At 49.6% G+C, this 25,452-nt stretch overlaps 1 protein-coding gene across 1 annotated transcript in view; it reads left to right on the top strand.

The window, feature by feature from the left end:
* Nucleotides 1-25,452, top strand: part of LOC110533304 (serine/arginine repetitive matrix protein 3) — a 186,579-nt gene that overhangs the window by 67,684 nt on the left and 93,443 nt on the right. The window contains exon 2 of the mRNA XM_036989600.2: nucleotides 7,888-8,180. Coding sequence (XP_036845495.2) covers nucleotides 7,900-8,180 — 281 coding nt within the window. The 5' untranslated portion in view covers nucleotides 7,888-7,899. The remainder of the gene's footprint in view (nucleotides 1-7,887; nucleotides 8,181-25,452) is intronic.

Here is a 25,452-nt window from a genome sequence, read left to right as displayed (position 1 = left end):
AGAGAGGACTGTAACAGAATATCAAGTGGTGATATAAAGTATAATCGATTCAGTGATGATGTCTCCTGCTGTCCTGCCACCTGTTCTGCTCTATTACACACACACACACACACACACACACACACACACACACACACACACACACACACACACACACACACACACACACACACACACACACACACACACACAGAGAGAGAGAGAGAGAGAGTCGTGTTACTGTGAATACACAGCACAGCTCATTTACCAGCACACAACGCCCTGCTCTGACTGGTGGAGGCCATACCACTAATGTACAATATGTGTTCCCCAAACACAAACACAACACATCACTATTATGATGTTTTACCCAGACAGAGACAACACATCACTATTATGATGTTTAACCCAGTCAGAGACAGAGACAACACATCACTAGTATGATGTTTTACCCAGACAGAGACAACACATCACTATTATGATGTTTTACCCAGTCAGAGACAGAGACAACACATCACTATTATTATGTTTTACCCAGTCAGAGACAGAGACAACACATCACTATTATGATGTTCTACCCAGTCAGAGACAGAGACAACACATCACTATTATTATGTTTTACCCAGTCAGAGACAGAGACAACATATCACTATTATGATGTTTAACCCAGTCAGAGACAGAGACAACACATCACTATTATGATGTTTTACCCAGTCAGAGACAGAGACAACACATCACTATTATGATGTTTTACCCAGTCAGAGACAGAGACAACACATCACTATTATGATGTTTTACCCAGTCAGAGACAGAGACAGAGACATCACTATTATGATGTTCTACCCAGTCAGAGACAGAGACAACACATCACTATTATGATGTTTTACCCAGTCAGAGACAGAGACAACACATCACTATTATGATGTTTTACCCAGTCAGAGACAACACATCACTATTATGATGTTTTACCCAGACAGAGGCAGAGACAACACATCACTATTATTATGTTTTACCCAGACAGAGGCAGAGACAACACATCACTATTATTATGTTTTACCCAGTCAGTGACAGACCAAAACAACTAAATTGGAGGTTAGACACATAACCTTCATTACAATTCCTGCAGTCTCTTGTGAAATACTGTCTGGTCTTTTCTGAGTCCTCAGTGAAAAATGAAGCAATTAGTTGTCCACTATCAACTGGTGCTGGGGTAGGGAGGGAGGATGGAGAGGGAGGGAGAGGGAGGGAGGATGGAGAGGGAGGGAGAGGGAGGGAGGATGGAGAGGGAGGGAGAGGGAGGGAGGATGGAGAGGGAGGGAGAGGGAGGGAGGGAGGATGGAGAGGGAGGGAGGGAGGATGGCGGTGGGGTAGGGAGGGAGGATGGAGAGGGAGGAAGAGTGAGGGATGGAGAATGGAGAGGGAGGGAGGGAGGATGGAGAGGGAGGGAGGGAGGATGCCGGTGGGGTAGGGAGGGAGGATGGAGTGGGAGGGAGAGGGAGGGAGGATGGAGAGGGAGGGAGGATGGCGGTGGGGTAGGGAGGGAGGATGGAGAGGGAGGGAAGATGAAGAGGGAGGGAGGGTGGAGGATGGAGGTGGGTGGGAGAGGAAGGATGGAGAGGGAGGGAGGGTGGAGGATGGAGAGGAATGGAGGATGGAGAGGGATGGAGAGGGAGGGAGGGTGGAGGATGGAGAGGGAGGGAGGGAAGATGAAGAGGGAGGGAGGGTGGAGGCTGGAGAGGGATGGAGAGGGAGGGAGGGTGGGTGGAGGATGGAGGTGGGTTGGAGAGGGAGGATGGAGAGGGAGGGAGGGTGGGTGGAGGATGGAGAGGGAGGGAGAAGGAGGGAGGGTGGAGGATGGAGAGAGAGGGAAGATGAAGAGGGAGGGAGGGTGGAGGATGGAGAGGGAGGGAGGATGGAGGTGGGTGGGAGAGGAAGGGAGGGTGGAGGATGGAGAGGGAGGGAGGATGGAGGTGGGTGGGAGAGGGAGGGAGGATGGAGAGGGGAGGAGAGGGAGGGAGGATGGAGAGGGAGGGAGAGTGAGGAAGGGAGGGAGTGTGCGATGTTCGTGTGATGTGTGTGTGAGAGAGAGTTTGTTGTGTGTAAGAAAGAGAGAGAGAGAGAGAGAGAGAGAGAGTGTGTTCTTTAACCATTTGTACATATGTATAATATGACATTTGTAATGTCTTTATTGTTTTGAAATTTCTGTATGTTTAATGTTTACTGTTAATTTTTATAGTTTATTTCACTTTTGTATATTATCTACCTCACTTGCTTTGGTAATGTTAACACATGTTTCCCATGCCAATAAAGCAATTGAATTGAATTGAGAGAGAGACAGAGAGCGTGTGAGAGAGAGTGTCTGTGTGTGTGACTTGACGTTTTGTCTTTCTTTAATGACATATCCTCATTTCATTAAAACCTAGTGTGTGCTCAGGAAAGGGAAACATACTTTGTCCTATCCAGAGATGGAACCATCCAAACCTCCTCTGCAGCTCACTTTTCTCTGGAGCTACATACGCTACATACTTTTTATTGGGATGGTTGGCTTCACAGTTTTACTTTCCTGAGATGAAGAGGGCCAACAGGCTCAAACAGATAGTAGGTGACTTGTTAGGAACAACCAGGAGCTGCCTATAGTTCCCCATCTAGTGGACCGGAGAGTGCTGAGGATCTCCGTTGATCTTAAGGACCTCAGGACTAGTGGAATCAAAAATATCCCCATAACAGTAAAGATCCACCACTATATTTTACCGTAGGTGTTAGGTACTTTCTGCACCTGCTTCTGTTTTTTTAAACACCAAATCCACCACTGGTGGGCGTGGCCAAAGAGCTCAATCTTCATGTCATCTGACCATAGCACCGGCTCCCTCTCTACCCTCAGGAGCATGTTATACCAGAATCTATTACTCTTATAACAGGTGACCTCCGACCTCACCTTAATCATCCACCACCTCTTGATCCTAGCATACCTACAGTAGCTAATCTACCAGAGTTAGAAATGGAAATGAATGTGTGTGAAATATAAACGTACCGAGCATAGCACCGCCTGGAGTTTGATCAGTGCCATTGGCCAGCGCTCCTCAGCAGCAGGCACGCTGGTTCCCTCCAGCCAACAACAACAGACAAAATCCTAGAGGAAAACCTGGTTCAGTCTGCTTTCCACCAGACACTGGGAGACAAATTCACCTTTCAGCAGGACAATAATCTAAAACACAAAGACAAATATACACTGGAGTTGGTTACCAAGAAAACACTGAATGTTCCTGAGTGTCCTAGTTATAGTTTTGACTTAAATCTCCTTGCAAATCTATGACAAGACCTGAAATGGGTTGTCTAGTAATGATCAACAACCAATTTGACAGAGCTTGAAGAATGTTGAAAAGAATAATGGGTAAATGTTGCACAATCCAGGTGTGGAAAGCTCTTAGAGACTTACCCAGAAAGACTCACAGCTGTAATCGCTGCCAAAGGTGATTCTAACATGAATTGACTCAAGGTTGAATACTTATCCAATCAAGATATATTCATGTTTGAATTTCATAAATGATTTACAAATGTTAGAATTTTTCTTCCACTTTTGATATTACATAATATTTTGTGTAGATCCCACTTTTGTAACACAACAGAATGTGGAAAAAGTCAAGGGGTGTGAATACTTTCTGAAGGCTCTGTATACTGTATGCTAAAAAAAAGGGAAATTAAATTATTTTAAACAATTGCTCAGAGAAATATATTTTGTTTCAGTAATACAAAAAAAATCCACCCAAAAATTATTGGCACCCCTGTATTGAATACTCCCCTTGGTATTGAATACCACCCTCCCCTTGGTATTGAATACCACCCTCCCCTTGGTATTGAATACCACCCTCCCCTTGGTATTGAATACCACCCTCCCCTTGGTATTGAATACCACCCTCCCCTTGGTATTGAATACCACCCTCCCCTTGGTATTGAATACCACCCTCCCCTTGGTATTGAATACCACCCTCCCCTTGGTATTGAATACCACCTTCCCCTTGGTATTGAATACCACCCTCCCCTTGGTATTGAATACCACCCCCCCCTTGGTATTGAATACCACCCTCCCCTTGGTATTGAATACCACCCTCCCCTTGGTATTGAATACCACCCTCCCCTTGGTATTGAATACCACCCTCCCCTTGGTATTGAATACCACCCTCCCCTTGGTATTGAATACCACCCTCCCCTTGGTATTGAATACCACCCTCCCCTTGCGAGGATAACGACACTGAGCCTTTTTTGTAAAATGCGTTATGAGATTGTAGAACACATTGGTAGGGATCTTAGACCATTACTCCATACAGATTCTTTCCAGATCCTTGATATCTGTCATCTGCTCTTATGGACTTCCTTCTTCAGCTCAAACCACAGGTTTACAATGGGGTTCAAGTCCGGAGACTGAGATGGCCATTGCAAAATGTTGATTTTGTGGTCAATTGAACATTTATTTGCATGGGGTTTTGATTAGTTATTGTCTTGCTGGAAGATCCACTTGCGGCCAAGAGTCAGCCTCCTGCTAGAGGAAACCAGGTTCTTGTCAAATATGTCCAAGGAACTTGGTAAAGTTCATGTCTCCGTTGATCTTAAGGACCTCAGGACTAGTGGAATCAAAAATATCCCCATAACAGTAAAGATCCACCACTATATTTTACCGTAGGCATTAGGTACTTTCTGCACCTGCTTCTGTTTTTTTAAACACCAAATCCACCACTGGTGGGCATGGCCAAAGAGCTCAATCTTCATGTCATCTGACCATAGCACCGTTTCCAATCCTGAAAAACTCCCCAGTCCTTAACGATTACAAGCATACCCATAACATGATGCAGCCACCACCATGCTTGAAAACATTGAGAATGGTACTCAGTAATGTGTTGTACTGGACATAACCCTTTGTATTCAGGACAATAAGTGAATTGCTTGGCCACATATTTTGAAGTATTACTTTAGTGCCTTGTTCCAAACAGGATGAAAGTTTTTGAATATTTTTTATTCTGTACAGGCTAGTGCTGTTATGGTGACCGTCATGAAGACATTCAAATTCCACGTGACGTTTGCTACTCTCGTTAGCATGCTATCACTCCTCCAGACAGTAATGGCTGCTAGTCAGAGTCTCATTGAAGGACTCAGCTACTCAGGTTAGCATGCTATCACTGCTCCAGAGCTAACTGAGGGAGAGCTAATAGCTGATGGTGCTCTGTGTGGTGACTGGCGTCTGCTCGGATCCTCCTCAGACCCTGGTTGGCTCCGGCTCATCCATTCAGCCTGGCTCTGAACGCACACACACACACACACACACACACACACACACACACACACACCCATGTCATTAGTAGTCTACCAAACTTGCTAACTGCCTGGTACTCAGCACTCTATTGTCCCTCTAATCACTCTGACGTTAATGCAAATGTAATGGAAATGAATGCCAGCCTACCTGGAGAAGAACCAGGGGAAAAACGGTTCTCAATTCGCTATTTAAGTGCATAAATGACATGTATATATTTCCCCTGTTTCTAGACAGATTAATGATAATGGTCCATTCTAAATCAAAGCCAACATTTGTGCTTATAGCCTACTGCCCGGTGCACATTGCTGCGCTTCTAGTGTGAAAAAATAGCCTAATAGTTTAGCAACATTTTAAGCTGAACGTTCTGATCTATTGCGTCAGCCACATTACGTAAAAAGTTTAATTTGAGATATATCGCTTCCCACAACTGTCCCAGACTATGTTTAGAATTTCTATTTCTCGCACAGAATAGAACAAGTTAATTTTGTACTATGAGGGATAGTAGATTGACATAGGCTAGTGCTTTAGAGTCGCATCACGCAGCCTTACAATGCATTAAAAATCTATACATATAGCCCAACGTTTGTAGAACAACTAAAGTTACATTAATAACTCTAAATTAAACATATAGGAGCACATACAGTACCAGGCAAAAGTTTGGACACATCTACTCATTCAAGTTTTTATTTTTACTTTTTCTACATTGTAGAATAAAAGCTATGAAACAACACATATGGAATCATGTAATAACCAAAACAAATTGTTAAACAAATCCAAATATATTTTATATTTGAGATCCTTCAAAGTAGCCACCCTTTGCCCTGATGACAGCTCTGCACACTTTTGGCATTCTCTCAACCAGCTTCATGAGGTAGTCACCTGGAATGCATTTCAATTCACAGGTGTGCCTTGTTACATTTTAATTTGTGGAATTTCTTTCTTTCTAATTGTGTTTCCGCCAATCAGTTGTGTTGTGACTAGGTAGGGTTGGTATACAGAAGATAGCCCTATTTGGCAAGAACAGCTAAAATAAGCAAAGAGAAACGACAATCAGTCCAGATTGACTGACATGAAGGTCAGTCAATGCAGAACATTTCAAGAACTTTCAAAGTTTCTTCAAGTGCAGTCACAAAAACCATCAAGCGCTATGATGAATTTGGCTCTCATGAGGACAACCACAGGAAAGAAAGACGCTGAGTTAATAACTCTGCTGCAGAGGATCAATTCGTTAGAGTTAACTGGACCTCAGATTTCAAGTAACAGACACATCTCAACATCACATTTGTAGAGGAGACTGCGTGAATCAGGCCTTCATGGTCTAATTTCTGCAAAGAAACCACTACTACAGAACACCAATAAGAAGAAGAGTACTAGTTTTGCCAACAGACATTTGGTATAGCCAGATCAGGACCTAACATAAGGACAACTCAGAGTATGTTATTCTGTTCTTCTGAAATAGACCAGAATTTCTTCATATCATGCTTCTTTAGTCCTGTCTAAAATAAATAATGGATTTATTTTGAAGGTGTAAGCTATATTACATGGATTTATTAGACTTTTTAAAATGTAGATGTTTCACAGGTCTGCATCAGTGTGGAAGCCAGGAGATGCTAAATGTGTTTATGTTAATTATCGGTCAATTACCTTGAGGTATTTGTTTGAAAATCACCGTCTGACGAAAGTTGGTGACCGCCACAGCTCTAGTACAGTCTTCTTTCTTTTCACTATGTCAATTCATTTTAGTATTGTGGAGTAAATACAACTGAACTCTGGAGCTGTTGTAAAGTCACCATATGGCCTCATAGTGAAATCCCTGAGCGGTTTCCTTTCTCTCCGGCAACTGAGTTAATAAGGATGCCTGTATGTTTGTATTGGCTGGGTATATTGATACACCATCCGAAGTGTAACTGATGAATTCACCATAGTCACCATAGTCACCATAGTCACCATAGTCACCATAGTCAAAGAGATATTCAATGTCTGCTTCTTTATTCTTACCCATCTACCAATAGGTGCCCTTTTTTTTGGTCTTTGTGTGTGAATCTGTGTTTGAAATCCACTGCTCGACTCATTGATCTTTATAGATCATTTGAATGTGTGGGGTACAGAGATGAGGTAGTCATGTTAAACACTATTATTGTACACAGAGTGAGTCCATGCAACGTTATTATGTGACTTGTTCAGCAGTTTTACTCCTGAACTTATTTAAGTTTGTCGTAACAAAAGGGGTTGAATGCTTATTGACTCAAGATATTTCAGCTTTACAAATGTAATATATTTGTAAAACAAAAATGGGTAAACCATAATTCCATTTTGACATTATGGGGTATTTTGTGCCAGTGTCAAAACATAATAATTTCATTAATTTTAAATTCACGTTGTAACACAAAAAAATATGGAAAAGTCATGGGGTGTGAATACATTCTGATTTTATACAGTCTTTTTTGCTCATCTTTATCAAGGGTGCCAATCATTATGGACCTGATTGTACATCCCAGGTAAACAATTCAACCGGTACCACTAACCTCTCTCTCTCTCTCTCTCTCTCTCTCTCTCTCTCTCTCTCTCTCTCTCTCTCTCTCTTTCTCTCTCTCTCTCTATAGAACGTCGTCACCATGTACGATGGGGCGAGGGTGCCTTCCCCCCAGGACATTGTTAACGGTGTGCTTCCTACGGCCGTGGCCATGGCAGGAACAGGAGCCGGGGAGGGCGGGTCAGTGTCGGTACCTGCCCCGGCTGTGGGGCCCAAGCCAGAAGAAGAGGTGGTTCCAGAGGAGGAGCCTAGCCCGGAGCCTGTCCTAGTGAAGAAGGCCCACAGGGAGATCCTAGACCATGACAGAAAGAGGAGGGTGGAGCTGAAATGCATGGAGCTCCAGGAGATGATGGAGGAACAGGGGTCAGTTGAGTCTGGATGAGTATCATACTAAACTGGGTTTATATTTGTAGATACATGCTGGGAAAGTTTGGTAGAATACACAGAATGGATGTGAACGCTATCATGCCCTGGTTAAAACTTATTATGGCTTAGGATATGACAACAGCCAGTGAAAGTGAGGGGCACCAAATTCAAACAACAGAAATCTCATAATTAAAATTCCTTAAACATACAAACAGTATTTTACACCGTTTTACATCCAGTGATTTTGCAGAGAGCCACATCAATTTACATCAATTTACATCAATTTACATCAATTTACAACAATTTACATCAATTTACAGAAATAATCATAATAAACATTGATAAGAGTTATTGCAGGACACAGCTACCTGTGTCAGCGGGTAGGACACACCTGTACCCCCTGTATATTGCTGCCAGTAAGATTGCACCTAAATCAACCATTTATCTGATCATCAAGAACTTCAAAGAGAGCGGTTCAATTGTTGTGAAGAAGGCTTCAGGGCACCCAAGAAAGTCCAGCAAGCGCCAGGACCGTCTCTTAAAGTTGATTCAGCTGTGGGATCGGGGCACCACCAGTACAGAGCTTGCTCAGGAATGGCAGCAGGCAGGTGTGAGTGCATCTGCACGCACAGTGAGGCAAAGACTTTTGGAGGATGGCCTGGTGTCAAGAAGGGCAGCAAGAAAGCCACTTCTCTCCAGGAAAAACATCAGGGACAGACTGATATTCTGCAAGAGGTACAGGGATTGGACTGCTAAGGACTGGGGTAAAGTCATTTTCTCTGATGAATCCCCTTTCCGATTGTTTGGGGCATCTGGAGAAAAGCTTGTCCGGAGAAGACAAGGTGAGCGCTACCATCAGTCCTGTGTCATGCCAACAGTAAAGCATGCTGAGATCATTCATGTGTGGGGTTGTGTCTCAGCCAAGGGAGTGTGCTCGCTCACAATTTTTCCTAAGAACACAGCCATGAATAAAGAATGGTACCAACACATCCTCCAAGAGCAACTTCTCCCAACCATCCAGGAACAGTTTGGTGACGAACAATGCCTTTTCCAGCAAGATGGAGCACCTTGCCATAAGGCAAAAGTGATAACTAAGTGACTCGGGGAACAAAACTTTTATATTTTGGGTCCATGGCCAGGAAACTCCCCAGACCTTAATCCCATTGAGAACTTGTGGTCAATCCTCAAGAGGCGGGTGGACAAACAAAAACCCACAAATTCTGACAAACCCCAAGCATTGATTATGCAAGAATGGGCTGCCATCAGTCAGGATGTGGCCCAGAAGTTAATTAACAGCATGCCAGGGTGGATTGCAGAGATCTTGAAAAAGAAGGGTCAACACTGTAAATATTGACTCTTTGCATCAACTTCATGTAATTGTCAATAAAAGCCTTTGACACTTATGAAATGCTTGTAATTATACTTCAGTATTCCATAGTAACATCTGACAAAAATATCTAAAGACACTGAAGCAGCAAACTTTGTGAAAATTAATATTTGTGTCTTTCTCAAAACTTTTGGCCACGACTGTATACAGGGGGTTACGGTACCGAGTCAATATGGAGAATATATACAGGGGGTACCGGTACCGAGTCAATGTGGAGACTATATACATGGGGTACCAGTACCGAGTCAGTGTGGAGACTATATACAGGGGGTACCAGTACCGAGTCAGTGTGGAGACTATATACATGGGGTACCAGTACCGAGTCAGTGTGGAGACTATATACATGGGGTACCGGTACCGAGTCAGTGTGCAGGGGTACAGGTTAGTTGAGGTAATGTGTACATGTAGGTAGGGGTGAAGTGACTATGCATAGATAATAAACAGTGAGTAGCAGCAGTGTACAAGTCAAATGGAGGTGGGGCTGTCAATGTAAATGTAGACATGCAATAAAGTTGCCTGAGTACAAAGTGTATGCTACTCTGAGGTAATGTAGATAAACGAAATGGACATGTAATCTGGGCAGATAGCGACTATCTTCGTGGCAGTCAGGCCTCCCTCCTAACTGATCGTTTATCTGAGTCTAATACATCTTCCAAGGTGGTACGTACTCCTGGAGGGGCTCTAAGCTTCTCTCCGTAGTGATACACTTTTGGACAGTTGAATAAATAATAATAATAATTTATTAAACTTTTAGAGTGATTTTTTATTACAAAACGTCCTTTAAAAGTGAAGGAGAAAAATAATTGACGGGCAATTTTGAAAAACTCAAAACAAGTAGTTCAATAGATGGATTATTATGGCAGACAGGAAGTTAACTGGTGGCTTGAACAGTCAGCGCTTGTATGAAGGCTAGAGAAGAGGCATTTCGGAGAGGAAATGGAGAGGTGCGGGGCGGGGCATCAGATCCAGGGGGTTTCAGACTGGTCCCGGGCCCGGTTTCCCAAAAGCATCTTAAGGCTACGTTCATCGTAAGAACCTTCATGGGAGCATCGTTAAACGTCCGAGCTGTTTCCCAAAACAATCGTTACTAAAGTTGCTCTTTAAAACGCTTGTTACTTAACGATTGACTCATAGAACAGACAAATACGTTGTTAGATGCTCCCCCCCCCTTCCGCATCACTTTATACACAGAAGATCTCTGCTAAACACAAGATCTCTGCTAAACACAAGATCTCTGCTAAACACAAGATCTCTGCTAAACACAAGATCTCTGCTAAACACAAGATCTCTGCTAAACACAAGATCTCTGCTAAACACAAGATCTCTGCTAAACACAAAATCAAGATGTCTTTTTTGTGACCTCTGATAACTTCAGAAGAAATGTGACTGTGAGTGCAATGACTACAAATAGAAAGTTGGCCATTTCTTAGCATAACAAGCAAATAACAACGACGTTTCAAATTAAAACCCAGATGACTGTTTTAAAAGATAAACACTGTGTTGGATACATAGACCAGGTAGCCTAGTGGTTAGAGTGTGGAGGAGGCAGGTAGCCTAGTGGTTCGAGTGTAGAAGAGGCAGGTAGCCTAGTGGTTAGAGTGTAGAGGAGGCAGGTAGCCTAGTGGTTAGAGTGTAGAGGAGGCAGGTAGCCTAGTGGTTAGAGTGTAGAGGAGGCAGGTAGCCTAATGGTTAGAGTGTAGAGGAGGCAGGTAGCCTAGTGGTTAGAGTGTAGAGGAGGCAGGTAGCCTAGTGGTTAGAGTGTAGAGGAGGCAGGTAGCCTAGTGGTTAGAGTGTCGAGGAGGCAGGTAGTCTAGTGGTTAGAGTGTAGGGGGTTGCAGGTAGCCTAGTGGTTAGAGTGTAGGGGGTTGCAGGTAGCCTAGTGGTTAGAGCGTAGAGGAGGCAGGTAGCCTAGTGGTTAGAGCGTAGAGGAGGCAGGTAGCCTAGTGGTTAGAGCGTAGGGTCGGCAGGTAGCCTAGTGGTTAGAGCGTAGGGGCGGCAGGGTAGCCTAGTGGTTAGAGTGTTGGGGCGGCAGGTAGCCTAGTGGTTAGAGTGTTGAGGAGGCAGGTAGCCTAATGGTTAGAGTGTTGAGAAGGTAGGTAGCCTAGAGGTTAGAGTGTAGAGGAGGCAGGTAGCCTAGTGGTTAGAGTATAGAGGAGGCAGGTAGCCTAGTGGTTAGAGTGTTGAGGAGGCAGGTAGCCTAGTGGTTAGAGTGTAGAGGAGGCAGGTAGCCTAATGGTTAGAGTGTAGAGGAGGCAGGTAGCCTAGTGGTTAGAGTGTAGGGGCGGCAGGGTAGTCTAGTGGTTAGAGTGTAGGGGCGGCAGGTAGCCTAGTGGTTAGAGTGTAGAGGGTTTAGGTAGCCTAGTGGTTAGAGTGTAGAGGAGGCAGGTAGCCTAGTGGTTAGAGTGTAGAGGAGGCAGGGTAGCCTAGTGTTTAGAGTGTAGAGGCGGCAGGGTAGCCTAGTGGTTAGAGTGTAGAGGAGGTAGGTAGCCTAGTGGTTAGAGTGTAAAGGCGGCAGGGTAGCCTAGTGGTTAGAGTGTAGAGGAGGCAGGTAATCTAGTGGTTAGAGTGTTGAGGAGGCAGGTAGCCTAGTGGTTAGAGTGTAGAGGAGGCATGTAGGCTAGTGGTTAGAGTGTAGAGGATGCAGGTAGCCTAGTGGTTAGAGTGTAGAGGAGGCAGGTAGCCTAGTAGTTAGAGTGTAGGGGCGGTAGGTAGTCTAGTGGTTAGAGTGTAGAGGAGGCAGGTAGCCTAGTGGTTAGACTGTAGAGGCGGCAGGGTAGCCTAATGGTTAGAGTGTAGAGGAGGTAGGTAGCCTAGTGGTTAGAGTGTGGAGGCGGCAGGGTAGCCTAGTGGTTAGAGTGTAGAGGAGGCAGGTAGTCTAGTGGTTAGAGTGTAGAGGAGGCAGGTAGCCTAGTGGTTAGAGTGTAGAGGCGGCAGGGTAGCCTAGTGGTTAGAATGTTGAGAAGGCAGGTAGCCTAGTGGTTAGAGTGTAGAGGAGGCAGGTAGCCTAATGGTTAGAGTGTTGGGGCGGCAGGTAGCCTAGTGGTTAGAGTGTAGAGGAGGCAGGTAGCCTAATGGTTAGAGTGTTGGGAGGCAGGTAGCCTAGTGGTTAGAGTGTTGAGGAGGCAGGTAGCCTAGTGGTTAGAGTGTAGAGGAGGCAGGGTAGCCTAATGGTTAGAGTGTTGGGGAGGTAGGTAGCCTAATGGTTAGAGTGTTGGGGTTGCAGGTAGCCTAGTGGTTAGAGCGTAGAGGAGGCAGGTAGCCTATTGGTTAGAGCGTAGAGGAGGCAGGTAGCCTAGTGGTTAGAGCGTAGGGGCGGCAGGTAGCCTAGTGGTTAGAGCGTAGGGGCGGCAGGTTAGCCTAGTGGTTAGAGTGTTGGGGCGGCAGGTAGCCTAGTGGTTAGAGTGTTGAGGAGGCAGGTAGCCTAATGGTTAGAGTGTTGAGAAGGTAGGTAGCCTAGAGGTTAGAGTGTAGAGGAGGCAGGTAGCCTAGTGGTTAGAGTATAGAGGAGGCAGGTAGCCTAGTGGTTAGAGTGTTGAGGAGGCAGGTAGTCTAGTGGTTAGAGTGTAGAGGAGGCAGGTAGCCTAATGGTTAGAGTGTAGAGGAGGCAGGTAGCCTAGTGGTTAGAGTGTAGGGGCGGCAGGGTAGTCTAGTGGTTAGAGTGTAGGGGCGGCAGGTAGCCTAGTGGTTAGAGTGTAGGGGCGGTAGGTAGTCTAGTGGTTAGAGTGTAGAGGAGGCAGGTAGCCTAGTGGTTAGAGTGTAGAGGCGGCAGGGTAGCCTAGTGGTTAGAGTGTAGAGGAGGTAGGTAGCCTAGTGGTTAGAGTGTAGAGGCGGCAGGGTAGCCTAGTGGTTAGAGTGTAGAGGAGGCAGGTAGCCTAGTGGTTAGAGTGTAGGGGCGGCAGGGTAGTCTAGTGGTTAGAGTGTAGGGGCGGCAGGTAGCCTAGTGGTTAGAGTGTAGAGGGTTTAGGTAGCCTAGTGGTTAGAGTGTAGAGGATGCAGGTAGCCTAATGGTTAGAGTGTAGAGGAGGCAGGTAGCCTAGTAGTTAGAGTGTAGGGGCGGTAGGTAGTCTAGTGGTTAGAGTGTAGAGGAGGCAGGTAGCCTAGTGGTTAGACTGTAGAGGTGGCAGGGTAGCCTAATGGTTAGAGTGTAGAGGAGGTAGGTAGCCTAGTGGTTAGAGTGTGGAGGCGGCAGGGTAGCCTAGTGGTTAGAGTGTAGAGGAGGCAGGTAGTCTAGTGGTTAGAGTGTAGAGGAGGCAGGTAGCCTAGTGGTTAGAGTGTAGAGGCGGCAGGGTAGCCTAGTGGTTAGAATGTTGAGAAGGCAGGTAGCCTAGTGGTTAGAGTGTAGAGGAGGCAGGTAGCCTAATGGTTAGAGTGTTGGGGCGGCAGGTAGCCTAGTGGTTAGAGTGTAGAGGAGGCAGGTAGCCTAATGGTTAGAGTGTAGAGGAGGCAGGTAGCCTAATGGTTAGAGTGTTGGGGAGGTAGGTAGCCTAATGGTTAGAGTGTTGGGGAGGTAGGTAGCCTAATGGTTAGAGTGTTGGGAGGCAGGTAGCCTAGTGGTTAGAGTGTTGAGGAGGCAGGTAGCCTAGTGGTTAGAGTGTAGAGGAGGCAGGGTAGCCTAATGGTTAGAGTGTTGGGGAGGTAGGTAGCCTAATGGTTAGAGTGTTGGGGTTGCAGGTAGCCTAGTGGTTAGAGCGTAGAGGAGGCAGGTAGCCTATTGGTTAGAGCGTAGAGGAGGCAGGTAGCCTAGTGGTTAGAGCGTAGGGGCGGCAGGTAGCCTAGTGGTTAGAGCGTAGGGGCGGCAGGTTAGCCTAGTGGTTAGAGTGTTGGGGCGGCAGGTAGCCTAGTGGTTAGAGTGTTGAGGAGGCAGGTAGCCTAATGGTTAGAGTGTTGAGAAGGTAGGTAGCCTAGAGGTTAGAGTGTAGAGGAGGCAGGTAGCCTAGTGGTTAGAGTATAGAGGAGGCAGGTAGCCTAGTGGTTAGAGTGTTGAGGAGGCAGGTGGTCTAGTGGTTAGAGTGTAGAGGAGGCAGGTAGCCTAATGGTTAGAGTGTAGAGGAGGCAGGTAGCCTAGTGGTTAGAGTGGAGGGGCGGCAGGGTAGTCTAGTGGTTAGAGTGTAGGGGCGGCAGGTAGCCTAGTGGTTAGAGTGTAGGGGCGGTAGGTAGTCTAGTGGTTAGAGTGTAGAGGAGGCAGGTAGCCTAGTGGTTAGAGTGTAGAGGCGGCAGGGTAGCCTAGTGGTTAGAGTGTAGAGGAGGTAGGTAGCCTAGTGGTTAGAGTGTAGAGGCGGCAGGGTAGCCTAGTGGTTAGAGTGTAGAGGAGGCAGGTAGTCTAGTGGTTAGAGTGTAGAGGAGGCAGGTAGCCTAGTGGTTAGAGTGTAGAGGCGGCAGGGTAGCCTAGTGGTTAGAGTGTAGAGGAGGCAGGTAGCCTAGTGGTTAGAGTGTTGAGGAGGCAGGTAGCCTAGTGGTTAGAGTGTAGAGGAGGCAGGTAGCCTAATGGTTAGAGTGTTGGGGCGGCAGGTAGCCTAGTGGTTAGAGTGTAGAGGAGGCAGGTAGCCTAATGGTTAGAGTGTAGAGGAGGCAGGTAGCCTAATGGTTAGAGTGTTGGGGAGGTAGGTAGCCTAATGGTTAGAGTGTTGGGAGGCAGGTAGCCTAGTGGTTAGAGTGTTGAGGAGGCAGGTAGCCTAGTGGTTAGAGTGTAGAGGAGGCAGGGTAGCCTAATGGTTAGAGTGTTGGGGAGGTAGGTAGCCTAATGGTTAGAGTGTTGGGGAGGTAGGTAGCCTAGTGTTTAGAGTGTTGAGGAGTCAGGTAGCCTAGTGGTTAGAGTGTAGAGGAGGCAGGTAGCCTAATGGTTAGAGTGTTGGGGAGGTAGGTAGCCTAATGGTTAGAGTGTTGGGGAGGTAGGTAGCCTAGTGGTTAGAGTGTTGGGGAGGCAGGTAGCTTAATGGTTAGAGTGTTGGGGAGGCAGGTAGCCTAGTGGTTAGAGTGTTGAGGAGGCAGGTAGCCTAGTGGTTAGTGTGTAGAGGAGACAGGGTAGCCTAATGGTTAGAGTGTCGAGGAGGCAGGTAGTCTAGTGGTTAGAGTGATGGGGAGGTAGGTAGCCTAATGGTTAGAGTGATGGGGAGGTAGGTAGCCTAGTGGTTAGAGTGTTGGGGAGGCAGGTAGCCTAATGGTTAGAGTGTTGGGGAGGTAGGTAGCCTAGTGGTTAGAGTGTAGGGGCGGCAGGTAGTCTAGTGGTTAGAGTGTTGAGGAGGCAGGTAGCCTAGTGGTTAGAGTGTTGGGGAGGTAGGTAGCCTAACGGTTAGAGTGTTGGGGAGGTAGGTAGCCTAATGGTTAGAGTGTTGGGGAGGTAGGTAGCCTAGTGGTTAGAGTGTTGGGGAGGTAGGTAGCCTAGTGGTTAGAGTGTTGGGGAGGCAGGTAGTCTAGTGGTTAGAGTGTTGGACTAGTAATCGAAATGGTTGCAAGATCAAATCCCCGAGCTGACAAGGTAAACATCTGTTGTTCTGCTGAACAGGTAGTTAACCCTCTGTTCCTAGCCAGTTAACCCACTGTTCCTAGCCAGTTAACCCAATGTTCCTAGCCAGTTAACCCACTGTTCCTAGCCAGTTAACCCACTGTTCCTAGGCCAGTTAACCCACTGTTCCTAGACCAGTTAACCCACTGTTCCTAGACCAGTTAGCCCACTGTTCCTAGACCAGTTAGCCCACTGTTCCTAGGCCAGTTAACCCACTGTTCCTAGACCAGTTAGCCCACTGTTCCTAGACCAGTTAGCCCACTGTTCCTAGACCAGTTAACCCACTGTTCCTAGACCAGTTAACCCACTGTTCCTAGACCAGTTAACCCACTGTTCCTAGACCAGTTAGCCCACTGTTCCTAGACCAGTTAACCCACTGTTCCTAGACCAGTTAACCCACTGTTCCTAGACCAGTTAGCCCACTGTTCCTAGACCAGTTAGCCCACTGTTCCTAGACCAGTTAACCCACTGTTCCTAGACCAGTTAACCCACTGTTCCTAGACCAGTTAACCCACTGTTCCTAGACCAGTTAACCCACTGTTCCTAGACCAGTTAGCCCACTGTTCCTAGACCAGTTAGCCCACTGTTCCTGGGCTGTCATTGAAAATAAGAATTTGTTCATAACTGACTTGCCTTGTTAAAAGACAAACAAGCGAAAGACAAATGAAAACCAAGAGGACTATTAAAAGACAAACACAGTGTAGACTACATAGATCTATATATTGAAATACATTTCATGTTCATTCTATTGAGTTTTATTTAGCTATTTGTACGCTACTATAATTTTTGTCTCAATATATTTCATGATGTATAACGTGATCAACGATGTGTCAAATCTTGAGTTAGTCCGTTATTATATGGTAGGCATTAGAATAAGCCGCTCCAATATTTTGCAGCCGTAGGTGATAGTATCTCTCTAGGAGCCGATCCGTCGTCAGTATTGTGGAATAATTATAATATTAAGGTAAGATTTGAAAGGGAGAAAGCTGATCCGAGAGCAGTGCATCCTATCAGTATCAGACACTTAACGGTGCTCTTAGCGAACGTTCTGTCTGCGTGGTGTTTTTTGGGAAACAAATGTTACATCTTCGGGCGTTGTAGGAAAGATGAATTGTTCAAACACTAGTAAACCTAAATTCCATCACTATCGGGGAACCGGTCCCAGAGCTGTTCATCAGGGCCCTTGTCGTCTCTGAAGCAGCTCTTCTCTGTAGTAGTCTCTGAGGTCAGACTCCATGGGTAGAACCTCCATCCCCACCACCGATTTGTAGCACCCACCTGGGTGATGCCACAACAACCGCCAAGGCACCAGAAAAGCCACCAAAGCCATTCTGTACATCAGTCCAGAATAGTCTGCCTTAAAGCTAATCGCTGGAGGAAACTGCTCCAAACTTAATCTTCAATGAGTTTGCCATCTCCAAACACCGTTGCCTTACTTCAAATCGAAATATAGCTAGCTAGTTTGCTAGCGAGTTAGCTTGCTAAGCTTCTTGATGACAGTGAAATATTAGTTAAGGGAAACCGACTAACTTGACAGTCATACCATGCTAATAGCTAATAAATTAGCTAACAAAAAACACATTTTGCAACAACAAAAAAAAAGAAAATAAATAATATCTAAATTTAAATAAGCAAAAGAACAGGATCACCTAGCCTAGGCTGCTAATTCCAGCGCCAACAATGGAAACCCATCAATAGATTCCCCAGCCACCAGTTAGTGATGAATGCGATTGGCTTGCGGGATAGGACAGGCATTGGGATAAACATGTTCTACAGTACTGCCGTTTCTAACAGGTTTTATTCTAACAGTTTTTCTAACAGAAATTGGATCGTCATGCCAACAGGAAACACTGTAACTCTATTCTCGGTCAGCTATTCTTCCAGTCTGTTGGTTCACTTAAGGTGGCCTTTAGGCTCCTCCTTTAGGCTCCTCCTTTAGGCTCCTCCTTTAGGCTACACATTAAACATAGTGGGTAAGATGAGATGGAAATGGAATACCAGCTGTCCTAACTGCCAGGTGTATTATGCGTGAAGGGTGAGGTTATTTACCCTAACGGGTTAGAAGTTCATTTCTGAAGTGGTTGATGGGTAAAACGGACAGCAACTTCCAGTTTCACTGGAGTTTTTCACAGCAGTTTAGTATGGCTACATTCTGTCTGGCTGAGGAAGGGGCCTGGGTCACTTGCAGTGGCCCTGGAGAGAACCATCTCTTCTTACAAAACTTGCCCTTGATGGCTTTTCCCCCCACCCACCCTTCTCCCAAGCAATGGAACTAATCCATGGCTCTTGTCTGGGGGGGGGGGGGGGGGGGGGGGGTCTACAATAAGTGGGGTTGGTGTCTTTGTTTCTACAGCCCCCTCCATCCTCCCCCACCAGCGAGGAGCCAGGCTGGGCTGGGCCTCAGGCTCATTAGGCCTGATGGGTAATGGCAGCTGGAAGGCCAGGCTGGGCTGGGCCAGATTGATGTAGCTGATAGGGAGGTGGCTGCTGTATGTCAGTAGGAGGGGATAGGAAACGGGCACCACTGCCATCTGTCAGGCAGGGAAGGGCCCTCTCTATCTGGGCTACAGACTCCAGACTGTCCTCTCCAGGCTCTGGACTACAGTAATTGCCTCTGGTTTGAATGTGAAGGGCCATATGTCCTCTGGAGAGGCCCTAGTGACAGCAGTCTCATAATGATAGAGGAATGGGAGACTGTTATAGACACACGCTGTGTCCCAACCTATATATAGTGCAATCCTTTGGGTCCTGGTCTAAAGTAGTGCACTGTATAGGGAATAGGGTGCCATAGGGCTCTGGTCTAAAGTAGTGCACTATATAGGGAATAGGGTCTAAAGTAGTGCACTGTATAGGGAATAGGGTCTAAAGTAGTGCACTACGTAGGGAATAGGGTGCCATAGGTTTCTGGTCTAAAGTAGTGCACTATATAGGGAATAGGGTGTCATTTGGAATACAGACGTTCTCTACACTCCTATTTTAAACGCAGTTGAACTTGTTGTAGAGAAGTATACCACTATGCATTTGGACGTGGGATGGGAAGACCATGGTGGGATAGAGGGGTTTTAGTGAAGTGAAGAAGACCACCAGTTTGACTAAGTATGAAGGAGACATTTGTTGTGTTCCCCACCACTTTAAATGAAAGAGAGAGGGAGGGACTGGAAAGGAGGGGATAAAGGGATGTAGAGAGGAAGAGGGGCGCAGGGTTCAGAGAGGAAGAGGGGCACAGGGCTCAGAGAGGGGGATAGAGAGGAAGAGGGGCGCAGGGCTCAGAGAGGAAGAGGGGCGCAGGGCTCAGAGAGAAAGAGGGGCGCAGGGCTCAGAGAGAAAGAGGGGCGCAGGGCTCAGAGAGGGGGATAGAGAGGAAGAGGGGCGCAGGGCTCAGAGAGGGGGATAGAGAGGAAGAGGGGCACAGGGCTCAGAGAGGGGGATAGAGAGGAAGAGGGGCACAGGGCTCAGAGAGGGGATAGAGAGGAAGAGGGGCGCAGGGCTCAGAGAGGGGGATAGAGAGAAAGAGGGGTGCAGGGCTCAGAGAGGGGGATAGAGAGGAAGAGGGGCGCAGGACTCAGAGAGGAGGATAAAGAGGAAGAGGGGCGCAGGGCTCAGAGAGGGGATAGAGAGGAAGAGGGGCACAGGGTTCAGAGAGGGGGATAGAGAGGAAGAGGGGCGCAAGGCTCAGAGAGGGGATAGAGAGGAAGAGGGGCGCAGGGCTCAGAGAGGGGATAAAGAGGAAGAGGGGCGCAGGGTTCAGAGAGAAAGAGGGGCGCAGGGCTCAGAGAAAAAAAGGGGCGCAGGGCTCAGAGAGAAAGAGGGGCGCAGGGCTCAGAGAGGGGGATAAAGAGGATGAGGGGCAAAGGGCTCAGAGAGGAGGATAAAGAGGAAGAGGGGCGCAGGGCTCAGAGAGGAGGATAAAGAGGAAGAGTGGCGCAGGGCTCAGAGAGGAGGATAAAGAGGAAGAGGGGCAAAGGGCTCAGAGAGGGGACAAAGAGGAAGAGGGGCAAAGGGCTCAGAGAGGGGATAAAGAGGAAGAGGGGCAAAGGGCTCAGAGAGGAGATAAAGAGGAAAAGGGGCGCAGGGCTCAGAGAGGTGGATAGAGAGGAAGAGGGGCGCAGGGCTCAGAGAGAAAGAGGGGCGCAGGGTTCAGAGTAGAGGATGAAGAGGACGAGTGGCAAAGGGCTCAGAGAGGAGGATAAAGAGGAAGAGGGGCGCAGGGCTCAGAGAGGGGAATAGAGAGAAAGAGGGGCGCAGGGCTCAGAGAAGGGGATCGAAAGGAAGAGGGGCGCAGGGCTCAGAGAGGGGGATAGAGAGGAAGAGGGGCGCAGGGCTCAGAGAGGGGGATAGAGAGGAAGAGGGGCGCAGGGCTCAGAGAGGGGGATAGAGAGGAAGAGGGGCGCAGGGCTCAGAGAGGGGGATAGAGAGGAAGAGGGGCGCAGGGTTCAGAGAGGGGGATAGAGAGGAAGAGGGGCACAGGGCTCAGAGAGGGGGATAGAGAGGAAGAGGGGCACAGGGCTCAGAGAGGGGATAGAGAGGAAGAGGGGCGCAGGGCTCAGAGAGGGGGATAGAGAGAAAGAGGGGTGCAGGGCTCAGAGAGGGGGATAGAGAGGAAGAGGGGCGCAGGACTCAGAGAGGAGGATAAAGAGGAAGAGGGGCGCAGGGCTCAGAGAGGGGATAGAGAGGAAGAGGGGCACAGGGTTCAGAGAGGGGGATAGAGAGGAAGAGGGGCGCAAGGCTCAGAGAGGGGATAGAGAGGAAGAGGGGTGCAGGGCTCAGAGAGGGGATAAAGAGGAAGAGGGGCGCAGGACTCAGAGAGGAGGATAAAGAGGAAGAGGGGCGCAGGGCTCAGAGAGGGGGATAGAGAGAAAGAGGGGTGCAGGGCTCAGAGAGGGGGATAGAGAGGAAGAGGGGCGCAGGACTCAGAGAGGAGGATAAAGAGGAAGAGGGGCGCAGGGCTCAGAGACGGGATAGAGAGGAAGAGGGGCACAGGGTTCAGAGAGGGGGATAGAGAGGAAGAGGGGCGCAAGGCTCAGAGAGGGGATAGAGAGGAAGAGGGGCGCAGGACTCAGAGAGGGGATAAAGAGGAAGAGGGTCGCAGGGTTCAGAGAGAAAGAGGGGCGCAGGGCTCAGAGAAAAAAAGGGGCGCAGGGCTCAGAGAGAAAGAGGGGCGCAGGGCTCAGAGAGGGGGATAAAGAGGATGAGGGGCAAAGGGCTCAGAGAGGAGGATAAAGAGGAAGAGGGGCGCAGGGCTCAGAGAGGAGGATAAAGAGGAAGAGTGGCGCAGGGCTCAGAGAGGAGGATAAAGAGGAAGAGGGGCAAAGGGCTCAGAGAGGGGACAAAGAGGAAGAGGGGCAAAGGGCTCAGAGAGGGGATAAAGAGGAAGAGGGGCAAAGGGCTCAGAGAGGAGATAAAGAGGAAAAGGGGCGCAGGGCTCAGAGAGGTGGATAGAGAGGAAGAGGGGCGCAGGGCTCAGAGAGAAAGAGGGGCGCAGGGTTCAGAGTAGAGGATGAAGAGGACGAGTGGCAAAGGGCTCAGAGAGGAGAATAAAGAGGAAGAGGGGCGCAGGGCTCAGAGAGGGGAATAGAGAGAAAGAGGGGCGCAGGGCTCAGAGAAGGGGATCGAAAGGAAGAGGGGCGCAGGGCTCAGAGAGGGGGATAGAGAGGAAGAGGGGCGCAGGGCTCAGAGAGGGGGATAGAGAGGAAGAGGGGCGCAGGGCTCAGAGAGGGGGATAGAGAGGAAGAGGGGCGCAGGGCTCAGAGAGGGGGATAGAGAGGAAGAGGGGCGCAGGGTTCAGAGAGGGGGATAGAGAGGAAGAGGGGCACAGGGCTCAGAGAGGGGGATAGAGAGGAAGAGGGGCACAGGGCTCAGAGAGGGGATAGAGAGGAAGAGGGGCGCAGGGCTCAGAGAGGGGGATAGAGAGAAAGAGGGGTGCAGGGCTCAGAGAGGGGGATAGAGAGGAAGAGGGGCGCAGGACTCAGAGAGGAGGATAAAGAGGAAGAGGGGCGCAGGGCTCAGAGAGGGGATAGAGAGGAAGAGGGGCACAGGGTTCAGAGAGGGGGATAGAGAGGAAGAGGGGCGCAAGGCTCAGAGAGGGGATAGAGAGGAAGAGGGGTGCAGGGCTCAGAGAGGGGATAAAGAGGAAGAGGGGCGCAGGGTTCAGAGAGAAAGAGGGGCGCAGGGCTCGGAGAAAAAAAGGGGCGCAGGGCTCAGAGAGAAAGAGGGGCGCAGGGCTCAGAGAGGGGGATAAAGAGGATGAGGGGCAAAGGGCTCAGAGAGGAGGATAAAGAGGAAGAGGGGCGCAGGGCTCAGAGAGGAGGATAAAGAGGAAGAGTGGCGCAGGGCTCAGAGAGGAGGATAAAGAGGAAGAGGGGCAAAGGGCTCAGAGAGGGGACAAAGAGGAAGAGGGGCAAAGGGCTCAGAGAGGGGATAAAGAGGAAGAGGGGCAAAGGGCTCAGAGAGGAGATAAAGAGGAAGAGGGGCGCAGGGCTCAGAGAGGGGGATAGAGAGGAAGAGGGGCGCAGGGCTCAGAGAGAAAGAGGGGCGCAGGGTTCAGAGTAGAGGATAAAGAGGACGAGGGGCAAAGGGCTCAGAGAGGAGGATAAAGAGGAAGAGGGGCGCAGGGCTCAGAGAGGGGAATAGAGAGAAAGAGGGGCGCAGGGCTCAGAGAGGGGGATCGAAAGGAAGAGGGGCGCAGGGCTCAGAGAGGGGGATAGAGAGGAAGAGGGGCGCAGGGCTCAGAGAGGGGGATAGAGAGGAAGAGGGGCGCAGTGCTCAGAGAGGGGGATAGAGAGGAAGAGGGGCACAGGGCTCAGAGAGGGGGATAGAGAGGAAGAGGGGCACAGGGCTCAGAGAGGGGATAGAGAGGAAGAGGGGCGCAGGGCTCAGAGAGGGGGATAGAGAGATAGAGGGGTGCAGGGCTCAGAGAGGGGGATAGAGAGGAAGAGGGGCGCAGGATTCAGAGAGGAGGATAAAGAGGAAGAGGGGCGCAGGGCTCAGAGAGGGGATAGAGAGGAAGAGGGGCACAGGGTTCAGAGAGGGGGATAGAGAGGAAGAGGGGCGCAAGGCTCAGAGAGGGGATAGAGAGGAAGAGGGGCGCAGGGCTCAGAGAGGGGATAAAGAGGAAGAGGGGCGCAGGGTTCAGAGAGAAAGAGGGGCGCAGGGCTCAGAGAAAAAAAGGGGCGCAGGGCTCAGAGAGAAAGAGGGGCGCAGGGCTCAGAGAGGGGGATAAAGAGGACGAGGGGCAAAGGGCTCAGAGAGGAGGATAAAGAGGAAGAGGGGCGCAGGGCTCAGAGAGGAGGATAAAGAGGAAGAGTGGCGCAGGGCTCAGAGAGGAGGATAAAGAGGAAGAGGGGCAAAGGGCTCAGAGAGGGGATAAAGAGGAAGAGGGGCAAACGGCTCAGAGAGGAGATAAAGAGGAAGAGGGGCACAGGGCTCAGAGAGGTGGATAGAGAGGAAGAGGGGCGCAGGGCTCAGAGAGAAAGAGGGGCGCAGGGTTCAGAGTAGAGGATAAAGAGGACGAGGGGCAAAGGGCTCAGAGAGGATGATAAAGAGGAAGAGGAGCGCAGGGCTCAGAGAGGGGAATAGAGAGAAAGAGGGGCGCAGGGCTCAGAGAGGGGGATCGAAAGGAAGAGGGGCGCAGGGCTCAGAGAGGGGGATAGAGAGGAAGAGGGGCGCAGGGCTCAGAGAGGGGGATAGAGAGGAAGAGGGGCGCAGGGCTCAGAGAGGGGGATAGAGAGGAAGAGGGGCGCAGGGCTCAGAGAGGGGGATAGAGAGGAAGAGGGGCACAGGGCTCAGAGAGGGGGATAGAGAGGAAGAGGGGCACAGGGCTCAGAGAGGGGATAGAGAGGAAGAGGGGCGCAGGGCTCAGAGAGGGGGATAGAGAGAAAGAGGGGTGCAGGGCTCAGAGAGGGGGATAGAGAGGAAGAGGGGCAAAGGGCTCAGAGAGGGGACAAAGAGGAAGAGGGGCAAAGGGCTCAGAGAGGGGATAAAGAGGAAGAGGGGCAAACGGCTCAGAGAGGAGATAAAGAGGAAGAGGGGCGCAGGGCTCAGAGAGGTGGATAGAGAGGAAGAGGGGCGCAGGGCTCAGAGAGAAAGAGGGGCGCAGGGTTCAGAGTAGAGGATAAAGAGGACGAGGGGCAAAGGGCTCAGAGAGGATGATAAAGAGGAAGAGGGGCGCAGGGCTCAGAGAGGGGAATAGAGAGAAAGAGGGGCGCAGGGCTCAGAGAGGGGGATCGAAAGGAAGAGGGGCACAGGGCTCAGAGAGGGGGATAGAGAGGAAGAGGGGCGCAGGGCTCAGAGAGGGGGATAGAGAGGAAGAGGGGCGCAGGGCTCAGAGAGGGGGATAGAGAGGAAGAGGGGCGCAGGGCTCAGAGAGGGGGATAGAGAGGAAGAGGGGCGCAGGGCTCAGAGAGCGGGATAGAGAGGAAGAGGGGTGCAGGGCTCAGAGAGGGGGATAGAGAGGAAGAGGGGCGCAGGGCTCAGAGAAGGGGATAGAGAGGAAGAGGGGCGCAGGGCTCAGAGAGGGGGATAGAGAGGAAGAGGGGCACAGGGCTCAGAGAGGGGATAGAGAGGAAGAGGGACGCAGGGCTCAGAGAGGGGGATAGAGAGAAAGAGGGGTGCAGGGCTCAGAGAGGGGGATAGAGAGGAAGAGGGGCGCAGGACTCAGAGAGGATGATAAAGAGGAAGAGGGGCGCAGGGCTCAGAGAGGGGATAGAGAGGAAGAGGGGCACAGGGTTCAGAGAGGGGGATAGAGAGGAAGAGGGGCGCAAGGCTCAGAGAGGGGATAGAGAGGAAGAGGGGCGCAGGGCTCAGAGAGGGGATAAAGAGGAAGAGGGGCGCAGGGTTCAGAGAGAAAGAGGGGCGCAGGGCTCAGAGAAAAAAAGGGGCGCAGGGCTCAGAGAGAAAGAGGAGCGCAGGGCTCAGAGAGGGGGATAAAGAGGATGAGGGGCAAAGGTCTCAGAGAGGAGGATAAAGAGGAAGAGGGGCGCAGGGCTCAGAGAGGAGGATAAAGAGGAAGAGTGGCGCAGGGCTCAGAGAGGAGGATAAAGAGGAAGAGGGGCAAAGGGCTCAGAGAGGGGACAAAGAGGAAGAGGGGCAAAGGGCTCAGAGAGGGGATAAAGAGGAAGAGGGGCAAAGGGCTCAGAGAGGGGATAACGAGGAAGAGGGGCGCAGGGCTCAGAGAGGTGTATAGAGAGGAAGAGGGGCGCAGGGCTCAGAGAGGGGAATAGAGAGAAAGAGGGGCGCAGGGCTCAGAGAGGGGGATCGAAAGGAAGAGGGGCGCAGGGCTCAGAGAGGGGGATAGAGAGGAAGAGGGGCACAGGGCTCAGAGAGGGGGATAGAGAGGAAGAGGGGCGCAGGGCTCAGAGAGGGGGATAGAGAGGAAGAGGGGC

Source organism: Oncorhynchus mykiss, chromosome 10, assembly GCF_057628025.1.
Source record: "Oncorhynchus mykiss isolate SJ-2025 chromosome 10, ASM5762802v1, whole genome shotgun sequence".
NCBI lineage: Eukaryota > Metazoa > Chordata > Actinopteri > Salmoniformes > Salmonidae > Oncorhynchus > Oncorhynchus mykiss.
This window is presented reverse-complemented; position numbering and strand designations above follow the sequence as displayed.